General features: G+C 42.4%; 1 protein-coding gene across 7 annotated transcripts in view; it reads left to right on the top strand.

The window, feature by feature from the left end:
• ank1b (ankyrin 1, erythrocytic b) overlaps positions 1 to 19769 on the top strand; it is a 302181-nt gene that overhangs the window by 166052 nt on the left and 116360 nt on the right. For all 7 annotated transcript variants that reach the window (XM_061927319.1, XM_061927314.1, XM_061927317.1 and 4 more), the window contains exons 8-21: positions 2581 to 2679; positions 2810 to 2908; positions 3209 to 3406; positions 3543 to 3641; positions 6448 to 6546; positions 6678 to 6776; positions 6863 to 7060; positions 11485 to 11583; positions 11696 to 11794; positions 16481 to 16678; positions 16851 to 16949; positions 17127 to 17225; positions 18513 to 18611; positions 18795 to 18887. In XM_061927319.1, coding sequence (XP_061783303.1) covers positions 2581 to 2679; positions 2810 to 2908; positions 3209 to 3406; positions 3543 to 3641; positions 6448 to 6546; positions 6678 to 6776; positions 6863 to 7060; positions 11485 to 11583; positions 11696 to 11794; positions 16481 to 16678; positions 16851 to 16949; positions 17127 to 17225; positions 18513 to 18611; positions 18795 to 18887 — 1677 coding nt within the window. The remainder of the gene's footprint in view (positions 1 to 2580; positions 2680 to 2809; positions 2909 to 3208; positions 3407 to 3542; positions 3642 to 6447; positions 6547 to 6677; positions 6777 to 6862; positions 7061 to 11484; positions 11584 to 11695; positions 11795 to 16480; positions 16679 to 16850; positions 16950 to 17126; positions 17226 to 18512; positions 18612 to 18794; positions 18888 to 19769) is intronic.

The raw sequence follows: 19769 nt of genomic DNA, 5'->3' as shown, positions 1-19769 counted from the left end.
TACTGTTTGTGGGTTGGGCTCTCGGGGGGGCTGGAGCCATGCTCTGGCTCCCACGCACTCTGGGAGTCGAATATATTGTACATACAAATTCACATATGCTCACATACATACATACATACATACATACATACATACTAGAGATGCGCGGTTTGCGGACACAACCGCGGAGTCCGCGGATAATCCGCGGGTCGGGCGGGTGACATGACGAAAAAAATAGATTTTAAATAGATTCGGGCGGGTTGCGGTTGAACCAATTCGGAAATATATATACATAGTTAAATGTTGTTACCCACATACGAAAAACGAGCAGCACTCTTTGAAACAGGCAATTGTTCATCATGCACTGCAGCACACCACAACACGACACAACAGAAGAAAAAAAAAAAAAAGATGGCAACGCCGGCAGCAAACGTGGTACGCGACAAACTAAAAAAGGGAATACTAAAGACCAGGGGGAAAAAAGACCAGCTATTTGCCTTGGCCAATAAGTTGCAGGTAATTTATTATTATTATTTATTTAATTTATTTTTGTTTAAATAGGGATGACATAAATATGTTATTGTATAATTTAAGTTTGTGCGCGTGATTGACAGCCTAAGGCTTATGAGGCACATTTTTTATTTATTTTTTTATTTCAACTTAAAAACGTATGAGCCTATGCCTATGCCTGCAACATAGGCTATGTGTTTATCTTTATTTTCCTGCCTGTCGTTGACAATGGAGATTGTCTGATATTTTGTCATGGCTGCAGATCAATCAATAAAGGTTCATCTTTGTCGCGAAATTGTTCACTGCTTCACTGTGCACCCCGCCCTTGTCCCTATTTGAGCATTATAACGTTAACAAGTTAATATTCATTGAAATAAATTCAGAACATTTTTTTTACCTAACGAAAATATAGTAATATAGTCTTTCTAAAACATTTTTTTAACTTCTTAAAAGCCTCGTTCTGCTTGCTGGAACTCCGCACACAAAGTGTGAGGAACGCACTCCTGATCTGAGGGCATTGGCAACAATAGTCAACACTTTCTTAATGGAAATGACAATAATATTATAATAATGATAAATAATATTATCACGCATTAATATATCTTAGCCACTAATGCGTGGCCAAGATATATTAATGCGTGGCACGCATTGAATGTCTCTGCTGCATTGGATCAGTCTTCTTTCTTTAACAGGCAAAAGCTTTATAACCTCACTAATGCCTTGCATCGTCTATATTAGATATATAACAACTGGCGGATGGCGGGCGGGTGTGGTTTTGATAAAATGTTGGTTCGGGTGGATGGCGGCTGGTTGACGACTTTTGTGATGCGGTTGCGGATGAAATAATTGCCTATCCGCGCATCTCTAATACATACATACATATATAGGTACCTACGCTCCCACATACATACACAAATACAGTACATATTTACATACTTAAAGTTCGTACATGCACACGCACATTCAATATACAAACATACACTTACACATACTGTACATATACACTCACTGTACAAACACATATACACATTCTGTACATATACATTCACTGTACAAACACATATACACATTCTGTACATATACATTCACTGTACAAACACATATACACATTCTGTACATATACAAGTACATATGCATACGTACACTCACGCACATAATCACGTTTCATCAAACATATATTAACGTTGTTGCCCTAGGGTAAACTGGGTATAACACATGGCACACGGACAAAGCTTAACCTATTGTTACTATAACAATCTACAAGGTTAATGTAGGTTGCTTCTCTTTCTCCCCCTCCATTTTTCTGCATTCTTTCGTATCTCAAGTTATCATTACGTATATGTATTGTTGCATTTAAACAACTGTATTGTTGATAATAAAGGTAAAGTATTGGTATTGTTCATTATCAATAGCGCTATTTCTATTGGTATTTGTATTGCTCCATCTGTAGTGTAATAATGCTCATTGTCATTTCTGTATTATTTTTTTTTTCCTTTTCGCTAACTGCTTATTTGCTATTACTTTTACCATCATATTTGTACATGTCGTATTTGCTGATGTTGCTCTATTGTTGTTGTTGTTGTTGTGTTTGCTGTTGTTGTTTTTGTCTCTCTGTCTAGACCCTCCCTTGTCCCCACAATTTCCCCCTCTGTCTTCTTTTTTTCCCCTTTCTATCCCCTCCTGCTCCGGCCCGGCTGCACCAAATGATAATATAAATACATTTAATAAAGTCAAATACAAATAAGGCAACAAGAGAAGTATCCTACACTTCTCTTTTGTAAAGTAAATCTGAACAGCCGACATGGGCATCAACTATATGATTTGCCTGAGAAGCTGGACAGGACAAAAAAAAAAAGAAATAATCCACAAAGTTTTATAAGGTTGTGAGGTGATTAAATTAAGGGTGTGTGGGTGAGGTTAACAGGTCGAGGGTAGGGAGGGGCAGTCAGTTCAAAGCATGTTAGGCTAGAACTGACCTGGGGTGAGTGTGCCCTACAACATTATCAGTACTGTATATGTTTTGACTTCATTAATGATGTATGGTTATTAACGATGCAACTGACCTATTTTTTGCTATCTCCTAATCAATAGAATGGCATTACACCCCTTCATATTGCCTCCAGGAGGGGCAATGTGATGATGGTCAGACTCCTGCTGGACAGAGGGGCCCAGATCGATGCCAAAACTAAGGTAATGTATTGTTCAGTTGCAATTTTCTGTTTTTGTCACCAATGCTTTCTTATTAGCTTCCAAATATTTATCCACTCCACCTGTCACTTCCTCACCCCTCCTTGAATACTTTGTTTGCTTGTGTGCACAGGATGAACTTACTCCGCTTCACTGTGCAGCCAGAAACGGACACGTTCGCATCATTGAGATCCTGCTAGAACACGGTGCTCCCATCCAAGCTAAAACCAAGGTACTGTTTAACGAGATTCTTTCATCTGATACGGCAAGTTTCCCCGCTCTGGATCTTGTGACTGTTTTGATTTACTACGATCTTCCCCCACACACAGTATATTGGTACTTAACTTATATGTCAGCCTCAATAAAAATTATATTCTCTTGGGCATTTTAATTGAACTTTCTGAAGGACTGGTATGTTTATTGAGTACTTTAGTTTTTAAGCTTCTCTACTGTGGATTTGCAGATGATAAACAACATGCAGACAGGGAGTTTGTTAATCTCTTTCCTCTCATCTCTCTGTGCTCTTGTGCAGAATGGTCTGTCCCCCATCCACATGGCAGCACAGGGGGATCACATGGACTGCGTAAGACAGCTACTCCAATACAACGCAGAGATTGACGATATCACGCTGGACCATTTAACCCCTCTTCATGTAGCAGCCCACTGTGGTCACCATCGCATGGCCAAAGTTCTTCTGGATAAGGGAGCCAAAGCCAATGCTCGAGCTCTGGTAATTGTTTTTTGGATGTTTATTATGTGCAAAAAGATGATGCCTGAGATTTGTAGAAAATAAAGACTGCCTTGATACTATTTTACTTTTACTATTTTACATATTTGATGATGTTGGATTTTTTTTGTGCGTCCAGAATGGTTTCACGCCTCTCCATATTGCATGCAAGAAGAACCACATTCGGTCAATGGACTTGCTGCTCAAACACTCCGCTTCCTTAGAAGCTGTCACAGAGGTGAGACTGTGTTATCAGTTCTGTGTAGTTAATAGGGATTTAACAATATCAAAATCTCATGGTACGATATTGTCACGGTATTATTGCGATATTGTCAAAAAGAAAAATGACTCGGTAAAAATGCCATAGTGTTAAAATTAAGTAGCAAGAGTGTTAAGGATGTACACTGTGACGATGCCCTATGTCAGCAGTTAGCGTGAACCCAAGATGCAGAGAAGTATAGACAAAGTGCAAGCAAAAGGTGGCTTTATTAGGTACCAGGCAGAATAAAAATAACTCAGGTCTTGTAGGAACTCAGAAAGCAACATAATATTTTGGCCTCCAGAAGATGGAACTAAGTAGAACTAATTAACAATGAGATGTAGGTGTGCTGACAGGGAAAGGAACATAAGGTGAAAGTGTTGCAAAGCACAGAGACCAAATAGGAAATACAACCCAAACTATAGCACCATGACAGGAAATGAAACCAAACACAGGAAAATAAATAAAGTCCAATCTGTCATGTGCTTTCATGACAGAACGCACTGTCAGGAAATTGAACACAAACATAATGCTCAAATATTCTAATCATATTTATTACTACAAACGGCTATTTTGAAGTGCGAATAATAATGCAGTAACATCAAGTGTATACAATTTAGAAAATTAATTAAAGAGAAAACTTCAGTTGAGTGTTTTAATTTGACAACGTAAACATCCTGTGTAACAAGTAGAAAACAATAATCAGTTCAGTTCAAACACAAGGCGGGGGTCAGATTTGGCCTGCCACATCATTAAATGTGGCCCGCAAAAGCCTGGAATTAATATGCGTCTTTTCTAACTAAATTAATTCAACTTTACATTGTGACAGAAAAAATGCATGTACAGCAAGTAATTTCAAGTCTTTTAAACTTGATATGATATTGCAACAAACATTAAAATGCCATAAATTCCAAACATGTTTTAGTTTAAATCAGTAAAGGTACTTAAATATTGGCTTGACTAATGATTTTAGAGCAAGATATCCATCAAATTGTACATTGTAAAAAATATTTTACTGTTAAAAAAACAGGTAGGTTTAATGCCAGAATTTTACCTTAAAAAAAAAAGCTGTGGTATAGTTTTTCCATTTACAGTATTATACTGTAAAAATGATGGTTGCATTTACAGTAAAAAATAATGATACTGTTTTTCATTTCCATTTATATGCTCAAAATTTTTAAAAAATACAGTAAAATAGACAAAAAATGTTCAGTGATATGTAAAAAAATAAATATAATTAATAAATAATAATATTCATGTGGTATTTACTGTTACAAGTGCCCTCTGAGGGCAGCTATAACTGCTATGTGGCCCTCAATGAAAACGAGTTTGACACCCCTGTTTAAACTTCCTGAAAAGCAGTGTCCTCTGCAGTGGACATTTTTGCATTGGTTTCAAGACTATTGATTAACTGACAATGTTGCTTATGTAATGTAAACAACTCACAAATTGATGTTTGGCCTCACTGGCTTCCTGGTTTCATATCAAGGATATTTTCCTTGGCGATGGTTCATCAAGGTGCTTCCGTATAACTTGTAGTCCCTACTTGTTGTAGATGATGGCATTGAAGACATTAACTGCAGAGTAATACATGTTTTCATGTCGCAAAAACATTAGAAACAGTTGCTGGATTTGTAGCTAAGCCCTTTTGGAGAAAAAAAAAAAAGCGCTAGAGAAGTTGGAAAGTTACCAAATTTAGCGAAAAAGTCGCAAAGTTGGTAACACTTGACTTTTATTAGTTTCCCACTGTGTTTGCCCGCTCTGTGCAGGTAACTATGGGAGATGTAGTTTACTTCTCAGATAGACCCATTCAATAGCCCCAGAAAAAAAACACACTGATGGTAGTACTCCGAGTTTTCATCTGATACCGTAGCCTGCCACCACATTACTGTATTGTAAGAATTTTGAAACGGCAATATCGATACAGCCCTAGTAGTTAATGATACTTTTTTTTTTAATGTTGTGACTTTTCCTTCAAACATGTTTTTCTTCACTCAAACTATCAAAGGTGCAGTTTACAGCGTCTCCAAATTACTTTTATTAAGCCGGAAAACATAAGAGCATCACCAACGGCTAACATGTGTTACCAATAGTGATTTAAAATGAATGTCCATATTTGTCACAATTTGAAGTAAAATTTTTGTAAAAAAAAAAAATTGCCACCAAGCCCGGGTAAAAATAACTGGCGGTCACGGCTGCATGAATCCTTGAGCTGATAATCAAAAGGTCAATAAATTAGTATGACAATTGAAAAAGAAAGTTTTCGATAAATTGCCATGTTTGTGTGTGTTTTTTTATCGTGTCTTCCTTCCAAAAACACTCATGAGATATTGAAGTATATTGTGTTTAAAAGGGTTACTATTTTTTTATGTATTACTGTATGAATACTGTATGATTAGGTTGATTGGCAACACTAAATTGGCCCTAGTGTGTGAATGTGAGTGTGAATGTTGTCTGTCTATCTGTGTTGGCCCTGCGATGAGGTGGCGACTTGTCCAGGGTGTACCCCGCCTTCCGCCCGATCGTAGCTGAGATAGGCTCCAGTGCACCCCGCGACCCCGAAGGGAATAAGCGGTAGAAAATGGATGGATGGATGGATGTAAGATTACATTAGAGCTTGAATTGTTTTTAAAAGGAGGCTGACAATAGTATAGTTTATCGGTAATAATTTGTGGAACGGTGTATCGTCCAGTCCAGGCCTATGTGCATGCCTGTCACTGCAAACAGCACATTTAAATGTGTCCACTCTGTTGCTGACCATGTCGATCTGTCTCTATTTGCACAGTCTGGCCTCACTCCTCTCCATGTAGCAGCTTTCATGGGCCATCTGAACATAGTGAAGAACCTTCTACAGAGAGGGGCTTCTCCTAATGCTTCCAATGTTGTAAGAACGTCTTCCCTGTAACTACATCACTCCACTAAACTACTCAACCTAGTACAGTTTATGATAAACTGGTCTCAATTGCAAATTCCATGGGTTGAACATGCTATTGTGTATATACACTGTGTATCCAGAAAGTGGAGACTCCCCTCCACATGGCTTCCAGGGCAGGGCACTGTGAAGTTGCACAGTTCTTGCTGCAGAATGCAGCACAAGTGGACGCCAAAGCGAAGGTACCCACACTCTTGTTTTGATTTCCACGGCCATGAAACAAAGTGCTGTGGTTCTTTATCTATATCCTGTTTCTTGCTATTTCCAGGACGACCAGACCCCTCTTCACTGTGCGGCCCGTATGGGACACAAGGAGCTGGTCAAGCTGCTACTGGAGCACAAGGCCAACCCTGATTCATCTACAACGGCAGGCCACACACCCTTACACATCGCTGCACGTGAAGGACACATTCACACCATTCGCATCTTGTTAGATGCCGGAGCACAACAGACCAAAATGACCAAGGTAATGGTGAAAGTCACATGTGTCATTCCTTATATTTCTTGAATAGGAACATGATTAATTGTCTCCCACCAGTAGATTGTTCCAATTGGGATAAAATTATTATTTTGAGTCTAAGTTGATTTGAACTGAGACACATAAAATCAACACAGAAATTTGAATAAATATTATGAATTAACTTGTATTTGATTGACTGGAAAAAATTTGTGATCCCCAAGCAAAACGTGACTTAGTACTTGGTGATGAAACCCCAGCAGGCACGTGAGAATTTGTTGAATTGACGTTGATTTGACCATTGAATTTTGGTCATTTCCCAACCAGTATTCTACAACACAAATACAACATTGAAACAACATGTTTTTTGATTACGTTAATTCAACGTCAGGTTGTGACGTTCACTTAACCATTGAAATTTGGTCATTTCCCAACCAACAACGTAGATCCAACGTTGGACATCAACGTTGTCACAATTTACAAATACAACTATTTTGCATAATTGTTTCAAAAGTCAGTCCTGTCAGAGAGAGTTTCAATTCCCACCTCCGGAAGAACTTTGAACATGTCACGAGGGAGGTGCTGGACATTGAGTCCGAGTGGACCATGTTCCGCACCTCTATTGTCGAGGCGGCTGATTGGAGCTGTGGCCGCAAGGTAGTTGGTGCCTGTCGTGGCGGTAATCCTAGAACCCGTTGGTGGACACCGGCGGTGAGGGATGCCGTCAAGCTGAAGAAGGAGTCCTATCGGGTTCTTTTGGCTCATAGGACTCCTGAGGCAGCAGACAGGTACCGACAGGCCAAGCGGTGTGCGGCTTCAGCGGTCGCGGAGGCAAAAACTCGGACATGGGAGGAGTTCGGGGAAGCCATGGGAAACGACTTCCGGACGGCTTCGAAGCGATTCTGGACCACCATCCGCCGCCTCAGGAAGGGGAAGCAGTGCACTATCAACACCGTGTATGGTGAGGATGGTGTTCTGCTGACCTCGACTGCGGATGTTGTGGATCGGTGGAGGGAATACTTCGAAGACCTCCTCCTATGAGGAAGCAGTTCCTGGGGAATCTGTGGTGGGCTCTCCTATTTCTGGGGCTGAGGTTGCAGAGGTAGTTAAAAAGCTCCTCGGTGGCAAGACCCCAGGGGTAGATGAGATCCGCCCAGAGTTCCTTAAGGCTCTGGATGCTGTGGGGCTGTCTTGGTTGACAATACTCTGCAGCATTGCGTGGACATCGGGGGCGGTACCTCTGGATTGGCAGAGCCGGAAGGCAAAGCTCTCAATTTACCGGTCGATCTACGTTCCCATCCTCACCTATGGTCATGAGCTTTAGGTTATGACCGAAAGGACAAGATCACGGGTACACAAGTGGCCGAAATGAGTTTCCTCCGCCGGGTGGCGGGGCTCTCCCTTAGAGATAGGGTGAGAAGCTCTGCCATCCGGGGGGAGCTCAAAGTAAAGCCGCTGCTCCTCCTCATAGAGAGGAGCCATATGAGATGGTTCGGGCATCTGGTCAGGATGCCACCCGAACGCCTCCCTAGGGAGGTGTTTAGAGCACGTCCGACCGGTAGGAGGCCACGGGGAAGACCCAGGACACGTTGGGAAGACTATGTCTCCCGGCTGGCCTGGGAACGCCTCGGGATCGCTCGGGAAGAGCTGGACGAAGTGGCTGGGGAGAGGGAAGTCTGGGCTTCCCTGCTTAGGCTGCTGCCCCCGCGACCCGACCTCTGATAAGCGGAAGAAGATGGATGGATGGATGGATGGATGTTTCAAAGGACATGTTAAAGTTAAAGTTAAAGTACCAATGATTGTCACACACACACTAGGTGTGGCGAAATTATTCTCTGCATTTGACCCATCACCCTTGATCACCCCCTGGGAGGTGAGGGGAGTATGTATGTATGTATAAATAATGTTGTATCAATGTCAGACATTTCTTCCAGTACAGACGACTTCAACAGAAAGTCTTTTGACATATTTGGTTGATTAAAGTTAAATTCCCAACGATAGTCACACACACACACTAGGTGTGGTGAAATTATCCTCTGTATTTGACCCATCCCCACGTTCACCCCCGGGAGGTGAGGGGAGCAGTGAGCAGCAGTGGTGGCCGCGCTCGGGAATCATTTTGGTGATTTAACTCCCAATTCCAACCCTTGATACTGAGTGACAAGCAGGGAGGGAATGGTTCCCACTTTTATAGTCTTTGGTATGACTTGGTCGGGGTTTAACCTTCCAGTCTCAGGTCAGACACTCTAACCACAAGGCCACTGAGCAGATTAGACTTGTTTTTAAATACCTTTTTCTTCATGTTATGTTTCGTGTGGAGTTATTGGTCTAGCAAGCGAAATGTATTTAATAACAAAAATTACTGCAGCAGGGAAGTGCAAAAAAAGACTTAACAGTCACAAGAAGCCTAGGAAAAGCTATGCAACATGGCAACACAAAACACAATGATCCAGCACTGTCATAAAAAGCATCCTGATTGCCAACCAGGAACAGGTGTGTCCTGATTGCCAATCTGGGACAGGTGAAGGAGCCAGTGTTCAGACAAGAGATTTAGTGGGGGAAAATAGAGACAAACAGAAATAAGAGCACTGGACAGGGATAAATAAATAAATACCAGAAACTAATAACTGTCATGAGAGATCATGACAATTTCCATGCATTTTCTTCCACACATTTAAAATGTCTTTGAATATACATTAACATTGATTCAACAGACTTCAGTGACCAGATACATTTAGGCAGAAGGCGTCTTGAAGTAAGCAATGCACACATTCAATGACAAAGAGGAGCTCTTTCAAGCAAGGTACCAATATTCACTTGTCCCTCCAATTTCAAGTGTTCAGGTCAAAATATTGCTGCTAGGAATGCTGTTGTTGGGCAACTAGTCAAGTCGAGTTGATGCCCAAAAAAATTCATTTTGGTCACCTCACATACCCTCAAGCCTTGTCTGAATCATTCGTTTACTGGCAAACTTCAGACAGGCCTGTACATGTGTCTTCTGGTGGGCATTGCAGGAACTCAATCCATTACAGCACATAGTGTTACTAAAGGATTTACTTGGTGACTGCAGTTCCAGCTCCTTGAGAATCATTGACCAGCTTCTCCCTTGTAATTCTGGGCCGACATGATGTGACGTCTTGTCTGGTGCTCCACATCTTATGTTGCACTTTTTGTCCATGTTTAAAATCACACCAGTGGTTTCTCTCTGTAGAGTCCATCAAATTCTCATTTCACTAAATCAAATGCCAATTAATGTACAGCAGGGGTCTCCAAAGTGGGGTCTGGGGGAAGCTCGAGTTTTGTTGGCTTGCAGCATATTGTCATAATACAGTTAAAAAAACAACAACACTATAAATGTCAGAAAAAGAGCAAAGAGACAACAATGACAAAAAAGCTGAAATGTTGATACTTATTACTTATAATTTTGATATATATAATACTTATAATTAATTATCTTTACATACAGATTAATCACACAATTTCTTTTGATCTGCGGATTGTATCTGAAAGGTAGTGTTTGTTGTTACACTGTTAATTATCAGGTCAATTCATTTGTCACTGAAAAAATTAGGGATTAGACTCCGTCTTGTGTGCTCGCTGGCAAATGTAATTCCAAAATAAACCTAGACTGGATTTTAGATATAAATGATACTAAGTTTTGAACAAATAAATGGCATTCCAGTAAAACATTAAAAACAATGTTTCTTGATGACATTCTGACAATAAAATTGCATTTTTTGGGCTCTTTTTACAAGTTAATTTAAATTATTCAAGCGAGTAATAACCTGTGATTAATCATGATTAATCCAAACTCAAAAGTGTGATTAATCTGATTTAGAAAAATAATCATTTGACAGCACTACTAATAACTAATAATCCTATGCTTTGAAGTGAAGTGAATTATATTTATATAGCTCTTTTCTCTAGAGACTCAAAGCACTTTACATAGTGAAACACATTATCTACATTTAATCCATTCTTCGACACCTATAACACAAAGCTGACACAAAACACAGTGTTTTGTTGTTACATATATAGAGTATATTTAACAACAGAACCTTTTACAAAATAAAAAAGTATCAAAATGGACCCCGTATGTTTTTTCAGTATGCGGCCCCTGCTGGAAAAAGTTTGGAGCACTCCTGGCTTTTATTTAATGTTTTGGTTTTTGTAGTTGTTGATACTCAGCATATAATATGAACTAAATAAAATTACTATAAAATTACGGACTGTTTTTGTAAAGGGGATAAACTAATAAAAGTCAGCATTAAATTAACTCATTATTTACTCCACTGTCAGGTATCACAAACAATTAGACTATACCTGGTGCAATACATTGAGGTTGTGTACAACCATTCGATTGATTAGAAGTATAACTGTGATCCTTTTGGAGAAGTGATGCATAGCTTTGTATTTGGGTTTCATTGGAGCAGAAAGGCTTCACCCCCCTCCATGTGGCCTCTAAATACGGAAAGGTAGATGTAGCCGAGCTCCTTCTCGAGAGAGGCACCAATCCCAACGCAGCTGGCAAGGTGAGGCAGGTTTATGCGAGCATGGAAGTGCTACATTAGCAGTGTGTCATGTTATTGTCTCATATATGCATGCTTCCTCATGCCTTTTTGTCATTATGTGTGTGTTCAACAGAACGGTCTGACCCCCCTTCATGTGGCAGTTCACCACAACAACCTGGATGTTGTTAAACTGCTGGTCAGCAAGGGAGGATCTGCACACAGCACTGCACGAGTAAGACTAACAGAGAATGTTATTCCGAAGATAAAGTACCGTATTTTTCGGACTATAAGTCGCTCCGGAGTATAAGTCGCACCAGCCGAAAATGCATAATAAAGAAGAAAAAAAACATATATACAGTAAGTCGCACTGGAGTATAAGGCGCATTTTTGGGGGAAATTTATTTGATAAAACCCAACACCAAGAATAGACGTTTGAAAGGCAATTTAAAATAAATAAAGAATAGTGAAAAACAGTCTGAATAAGTGTACGTTATATGACGCATAAATAACCAACTGAGAACATGCCTGGTATGTTAACGTAACATATTATGGTAAGAGTCATTCAAATAACTATAACATATGGGGACGGCGTGGCGCAGTGGAAGAATGGCCGTGCGCGACCCGAGGGTCCCTGGTTCAATCCCCACCTAGTACCAACTTCGTCATGTCCGTTGTGTCCTGAGCAAGACACTTCACCCTTGCTCCTGATGGGTGCTGGTTAGCGCCTTGCATGGCAGCTCCCTCCATCAGTGTGTGAATGTGTGTGTGAATGGGTAAATGTGGAAGTAGTGTCAAAGCGCTTTGAGTACCTTAAAGGTAGAAAAGCGCTATACAAGTACAACCCATTTATCATTTATCATTTATATAGAACAAAAGCTAAATAATATTATTTGATATTTTACGGTAATGTGTTAATAATTTTACACATAAGTCGCTCCTGAGTATAAGTCACACCCCCGGCCGGCTAAACTATGAAAAAAACTGCGACTTATAGTCCGAAAAATACGGTAATGCATCTAAGAGACACATTTTCGCCATGGGGTGGCAATTCTTGTTGCCCCCCGGCTCAGAGCCTGCACGTTGGAGTTCAACCCGGTGGACGAGAGGGTAGCTTCCCTCCGCCTTCGGGTGGGGGGACGGGTCCTGACTGTGGTTTGCGCTTACGCGCCAAACGGCAGCTCAGAGTACCCACCCTTTTTGGATTCGCTCGAGGGAGTACTTGAGAGTGCTCCCCCGGGTGATTCCCTCGTTCTACTGGGGGACTTCAATGCTCATGTTGGCAGCGACAGTGAAACCTGGAGAGGCGTGATTGGGAAGAATGGCCGCCCGGATCTGAACCCGAGTGGTGTTTTGTTATTGGACTTTTGTGCCCGTCACAGATTGTCCATAATGAACACCATGTTCGAACATAAGGGTGTCCATATGTGCACTTGGCACCAGGACACACTAGGCCGCAGTTCCATGATCGACTTTGTAGTTGTGTCATCGGATTTGCGGCCTTATGTTTTGGACACTCGGGTGAAGAGAGGGGCGGAGCTTTCAACCGATCACCACCTGGTGGTGAGTTGGCTGCGATGGTGGGGGAGGATGCCGGACAGACCTGGCAGGCCCAAACGCATTGTGAGGGTTTGCTGGGAACGTCTGGCAGAGTCTCCTGTCAGAGAGAGTTTCAATTCCCACCTCCGGAAGAACTTTGAACATGTCACGAGGGAGGTGCTGGACATTGAGTCCGAGTAGACCATGTTCCGCGCCTCTATTGTCGAGGCAGCTGATTGGAGCTGGCCGCAAGGTAGTTGGTGCCTGTCGTGGCGGTAATCCTAGAACCCGTTGGTGGACACCGGCGGTGAGGGATGCCGTCAAGCTGAAGAAGGAGTCCTATCGGGTTCTTTTGGCTCATAGGACTCCTGAGGCAGCGGACAGGTACCGACAGGCCAAGCGGTGTGCGGCTTCAGCGGTTGCGGAGGCAAAAACTCGGACATGGGAGGAGTTCGGGGAAGCCATGGAAAACGACTTCCGGACGGCTTCGAAGCGATTCTGGACCACCATCCGCCGCCTCAGGAAGGGGAAGCAGTGCACTATCAACACCGTGTATGGTGAGGATGGTGTTCTGCTGACCTCGACTGCGGATGTTGTGGATCGGTGGAGGGAATACTTCGAAGACCTCCTCAATCCCACCAACACGTCTTCCTATGAGGAAGCAGTGCCTGGGGAATCTGTGGTGGGCTCTTCTATTTCTGGGGCTGAGGTTGCTGAGGTAGTTAAAAAGCTCCTCGGTGGCAAGGCCCCGGGGATGGATGAGATCCGCCCGGAGTTCCTTAAGGCTCTGGATGCTGTGGGGCTGTCTTGGTTGACAAGACTCTGCAGCATCGCGTGGACATCGGGGGCGGTACCTCTGGATTGGCAGACCGGGGTGGTGGTTCCTCTCTTTAAGAAGGGGAACCGGAGGGTGTGTTCTAACTATCGTGGGATCACACTCCTCAGCCTTCCCGGTAAGGTCTATTCAGGTGTACTGGAGAGGAGGCTACGCCGGATAGTCGAACCTCGGATTCAGGAGGAACAGTGTGGTTTTCGTCCTGGTCGTGGAATTGTGGACCAGCTCTATGCTCTCGGCAGGGTCCTTGAGGGTGCATGGGAGTTTGCCCAACCAGTCTACATGTGCTTTGTGGACTTGGAGAAGGCATTCGACCGTGTCCTTCGGGAAGTCCTGTGGGGAGTGCTCAGAGAGTATGGGGTATCGGACTGTCTGATTTTGGCGGTCCGCTCCCTGTATGATCAGTGTCAGAGCTTGGTCGGCAGTAAGTTGGACACGTTTCCAATGAGGGTTGGACTCCGCCAAGGCTGCCCTTTGTCACCGATTCTGTTCATAACTTTTATGGACAGAATTTCTAGGCGCAGTCAAGGCGTTGAGGGGATCCGGTTTGGTGGCTGCAGGATTAGGTCTCTGCTTTTTGCAGATGATGTGGTCCTGATGGCTTCATCTGGCCAGGATCTTCAGCTCTCGCTGGATCGGTTCGCAGCCGAGTGTGAAGTGTCTGGGATGAGAATCAGCACCTCCAAGTCCGAGTCCATGGTTCTCGCCCGGAAAAGGGTGGAATGCCATCTTCGGGTTGGGGAGGAGACCCTGTCCCAAGTGGAGGAGTTCAAGTACCTAGGAGTCTTGTTCACGAGTGAGGGAAGAGTGGATCGTGAGATCGACAGGCGGATCGGTGCGGCATCTTCAGTAATGCGGACGCTGTATCGATCCGTTGTGGTGAAGAAGGAGCTGAGCCGGAAGGCAAAACTCTTAATTTACCAGTCAATCTACGTTCCCATCCTCACCTATGGTCATGAGCTTTGGGTTATGACCGAAAGGACAAGATCACGGGTACAAGCGGCCGAAATGAGTTTCCTCCGCCGGGGGCAGGGCTCTCCCTTAGAGATAGGGTGAGAAGCTCTGTCATCCGGGGGGTCCTCAAAATAAAGCCGCTGCTCCTCCACATCGAGAGGAGCCAGATGAGGTGGTTCGGGCATCTGGTCAGGATGCCACCAGATCGCCTCCCTCGGGAGGTGTTTAGGGCACGTCCGACCGGTAGGAGGCCACGGGGAAGACCCAGGACACATTGGGAAGACTATGTCTCCCGGCTGGCCTGAAAACGCCTCGGAATCCCCCGGGAGGAGCTGGACGAAGTAGCTGGGGAGAGGGAAGTCTGGGCTTCCCTGCTTAGGCTGCTGCCCCCGCGACCCGACCTCGGATAAGCGGAAGAAGATGGATGGATGGATGGATATGGTGGAAAATAAACACATTTTCTTCCAAGTAGCATTATCGCTGGAGGACTAGAGAAAAAAGAATGACTAAGCACGCTACACACATACCGAGTGGGACTACACAAGAAGTTAACTACTAAAGCTTCAATGTAAAGTAGGTGTGGTTGATGTTGACACTTATGTTACCTTGTATAGTATCAGTCTATACACGATACTAAAATGATTAGATCAATATTTGTATTTTTCTTGTTTGTATTATTGCAAAATAATTTTCTGGTAATTTTTGTTATTTTTTATGGACACCGAAAGGCTTTGAGGGCAAAACCCAAATGATTTAAAAGGGAACTAATAGTTGTTTTCGCTTTTTTTTTTTGTTATTGTGTACTAACTACTAACTACTGTGTCACTAACAAAAAAAAGGTATGCGCCATTCAATGCCACAAATTCAATATGTCATCTGATTTAATAATAATAATAATACCTGGGATTTATATAGCGCTTTTCTAAGTACCCAAAGTCGCTTTACATGTAGAACCCATCATTCATTCACACCTGGTGGTGGTAAGCTACTTTCATAGCCACAGCTGCCCTGGGGTAGACTGACGGAAGCGTGGCTGCAATTTGCGCCAACGGCCCCTCCGACCACCACCTATCATTCATCATTCCATTCACCGGTGTGAGTGGCACCGGGGGCAAAGGGTGAAGTGTCCCGCCCAAGGACACAACGGCAGCGATTTTTGAATGGTAAGAGGCGGGGAGCGAACCTGCAACCCTCAGGTTTCTGGCACGGTTGCTCTACCCACTACGCCATGCCCCCCCCAACAACAATACTAGCACATTCTAAATGTAATAAAAGCTTTATACAAATGTATTGTGTTTATTTTAGCTACTTGCTATAAATCATTTCAGTTTTATAATCTAATGTTAAAGTATCGGATCAGGACTTGAATTTGGATCGAATTTAAGGCCAAAAACCAGATTGGAAAAAATGTTGATCGCTAGTCGACACATCCCTTTACACAGTCGCTTTACGTTTACCACACTGTTGGCCAATCATGTAGTAATTGACAGTGTACAGTAATCATCAGCGCTTCAATTTCTAATGTTCCAAAGATCACATGCGAGGAAATGCCCAATCCTGCATCATTCTGGACATCTTTGTGTCTCTTTGCAGAACGGGTACACCCCCTTGCATATAGCCGCCAAGCAGAACCAGATGGAGGTGACTAATTGCCTGCTGCAGAATGGGGCATCGCCCAATGCCGAGTCCCTCCAAGGGATCACGCCTCTACATCTGGCTTCGCAAGAGGGACGGCCCGACATTGTGGCTCTGCTCATCTCTAAGCAAGCTAATGTAAATTTAGGAAACAGGGTAAGCACCATGCCAGTCATACGATATACTGTGTATATAAAGTGTATACACTGGCGATACGTTCAATGGTTGTCTTAATGAACTAGATTAGGTACACATGCTTTCAATTTCAAATCCATTTTAGAAATAACCACTGCTAATTTGATACATATTTCCCTGTGTTTTTCTCCAGAATGGTTTGACACCTCTACATCTTGTAGCACAGGAGGGTCATGTGGGCATTGCCGACACACTGGTCAAACAGGGTGCATCTGTTTACGCTGCTTCACGGGTAAGATCAATAAAAACAAAATAATGCTCTAATTAAACTCCTGGACTTGCAACCTTTAAGTATGTTATTGTTGACAGCTAATTATTTTTGTTATAAATCCATCTTTAAAAAATTATAAAAACTTTTATATGTAGTATATACATTTTATTTTTTGATAATATTCACTGTTTGTCGCAGATGGGCTACACTCCTCTTCACGTTGCCTGTCACTATGGTAACATCAAGGTGGTCAAGTTTCTTCTGCAGCAGCAGGCTCACGTGAACAGCAAAACACGGGTAAATTTCTGCTTATGTGTTTGCAAAACCATTATATTAATATAAAGTGGAACATCCGTTTTCGTAAGCAGTCAGCAGCAAAAGTTCTGAAAAAGACCGACTCACAGGATCAAAACATGTTTACCCAAACAAAATCATGTAAATCCACTTAACATTCCAAACATTCAAAAATGTCAACACATGAAGTGCTATTTCATAGATAATAATTATAGTTTTACATGCAGAAAACATGTAAATGATGAATGTAATGGATGCATTACCATTAACCAACACTTTTAACTTCATTGAAGATTTTTGTTGGCAAAGGCGGAGAGGGAGGAGTTAAGGGAAGAGCCACGCGTGTCACAAAAGCGCACGGTTTCGATTTGCGTGACCCCAGGATGTAGAGACAGAAGGCGGAGAGCCTATTAGAGGGTCATTTAAATAGGGACCGTAAAATAAACAGCACCAGCATGGGGCAAGCAGTCATCCATGGGTGAAGAATATAAAAGTTTCATAGTTGGCAGGTGAAGAAAAACAACACATGCAAAGCTATAACCAGCTGAGGGGTGAATTTATTGAAGCACCGTAAAGCAATGCAAAGCACAAAAAGGGTCCCATGAACACCAAAATTAACCAGGATTGCTCGGAAGACGACACTGGCAGATAAACACTCATCATTTGCAATCATGGACAAGTGAGGCTCCCTATTGCAAACCAGAACAGCACCCACAATCAGTGCTAATGACAGTGCAAGACAAACCTAAAACAAGAAGTGGAACAAAAAAACATGATGAAACACTAAACAACAGAAAAACAACACAGAAACTGTCACACACACTTTGTACTTTGCTCTGAGTTATTTCTTTAATTCAATAGTGTTTCTCAATTTCTTTATCCAAATGCTGGCACTTGCAACTTTCTTTGGCTCCATGGTGGATTATTTTGCAGTCAGTTATTAAAAAAAAGGCTTAGTAAGCAATGTGTTGGATTATTTGTTCATGCACTGGATTCATCAGAATTATATTTTGCCAAACAGGTTTGTTACGTGTTACAAAGTTTAGCGGTACAATTACCTGAAAGGAAACCAAAACCAGGGAAAACTTTTGGCAAAGATGTTTACTTAAAACTCAAACCTACGAAAAGGTGTATGAAAACCGAGCTAGCACTGTCTTGGGTGCAGTTGTTCATGACATTTGCTTGATTGATTGCATTAAAAAAATGTAGTTTAATTGCAACATTGTTGTCATCTTATCAGTGAGAAGTGACATTCTCTGTCATTATTTTCTCTCTGTATTTTGCCTCCAGATGGGCTACACCCCTTTGCACCAGGCAGCTCAGCAGGGTCACACTGATATTGTCACCCTGCTGTTGAAACACGGAGCACAGCCCAATGATATCACATCGGTGAGTCACTTTTCCTATTACAAGTACCTACCTGATAACAGCCTCACCTGTTAGACGACGTTAGACTGAGTAATACCATTCATTCCAGTCTGGATCCCACAATTATTGACAACTCAAAATAGGACAAAAAAGATCAAATTCAATTTTATGTTAATTTGCAAACCATTATGTGTCTGTTCACAGAATGGGACGTCTCCACTGGGCATTGCAAAGCGTCTGGGATATATCTCTGTTATCGATGTGCTCAAACTGGTGACTGAGGAATCTGTTTCTGCGGTAAGCAGTGTTAGGAATATTAACGGCGCAACACTTGTATATTGCAACACCATGACTCTTTTCCACTAACAGGTAATCTAATCACCTTCACAATGCTGTTGATGACAGTGAAAGGTGGTGCTTTGTTGTTGTATTGTACCAACAGATTCACCCAAAGTCGGATACTCTTTATTTTGACCTTAGCATGTAAATGGCAGTGTTCAGTTCAAACACTGTATATTTCCAACTTTTACACTGTCTCTGCGTCCTCTTTGCACACCCACACAACACTTTACCAATCTCTTTTGTTCTTTGAATCTCAAATCCTTCGATATATAATGAGGCATCCACACTTTTCCTATTTAAGTGTGACAAAAAACATAAACTTAGTTTCACTAGTATTCAAGTCCATCCATCCATTTTCTACCGCTTATTCCCTTTTGGGGTCGCGGGGGGCGCTGGAGCCTATCTCAGCTACAATCGGGCAGAGGCGGGGTAAACCCTGGACAAGTCGCCACCTCATCACAGGGCCAACACAGATAGACAGACAACATTCACACTCACATTCACACACTAGGGCCAATTTAGTGTTGCCAATCAACCTATCCCCAGGTGCATATCTTTGGAGGTGTATTACCTGTTATTATGAAACCATCTTTTAGTTGTAATATTCATTCTCAACTAGCTCTAACACATTGTAATAGTATGTCCTGAATTAAAGGGAGTTTTGTGTCATCTGTAAATAAAGTACAGTTAAACAATTTGGAAACCAAAGCGATATCATTGGCATGCGTAAAACAAAATATAGGTCCAAGGATCCAAAGCACATTTCCTATTGTTAATTTCTACGAACTGTTTTCTAACCTTCAGATACAACCCACTCATGTACCACTTTTCTTATCC

The sequence above is a fragment of the Nerophis lumbriciformis genome, linkage group LG32, assembly GCF_033978685.3.
Source record: "Nerophis lumbriciformis linkage group LG32, RoL_Nlum_v2.1, whole genome shotgun sequence".
NCBI classification, from domain to species: Eukaryota; Metazoa; Chordata; class Actinopteri; order Syngnathiformes; family Syngnathidae; genus Nerophis; species Nerophis lumbriciformis.
The sequence above is the reverse complement of the archived record's forward strand: the minus strand, read 5'-3'. Positions and strand labels throughout refer to the sequence as shown.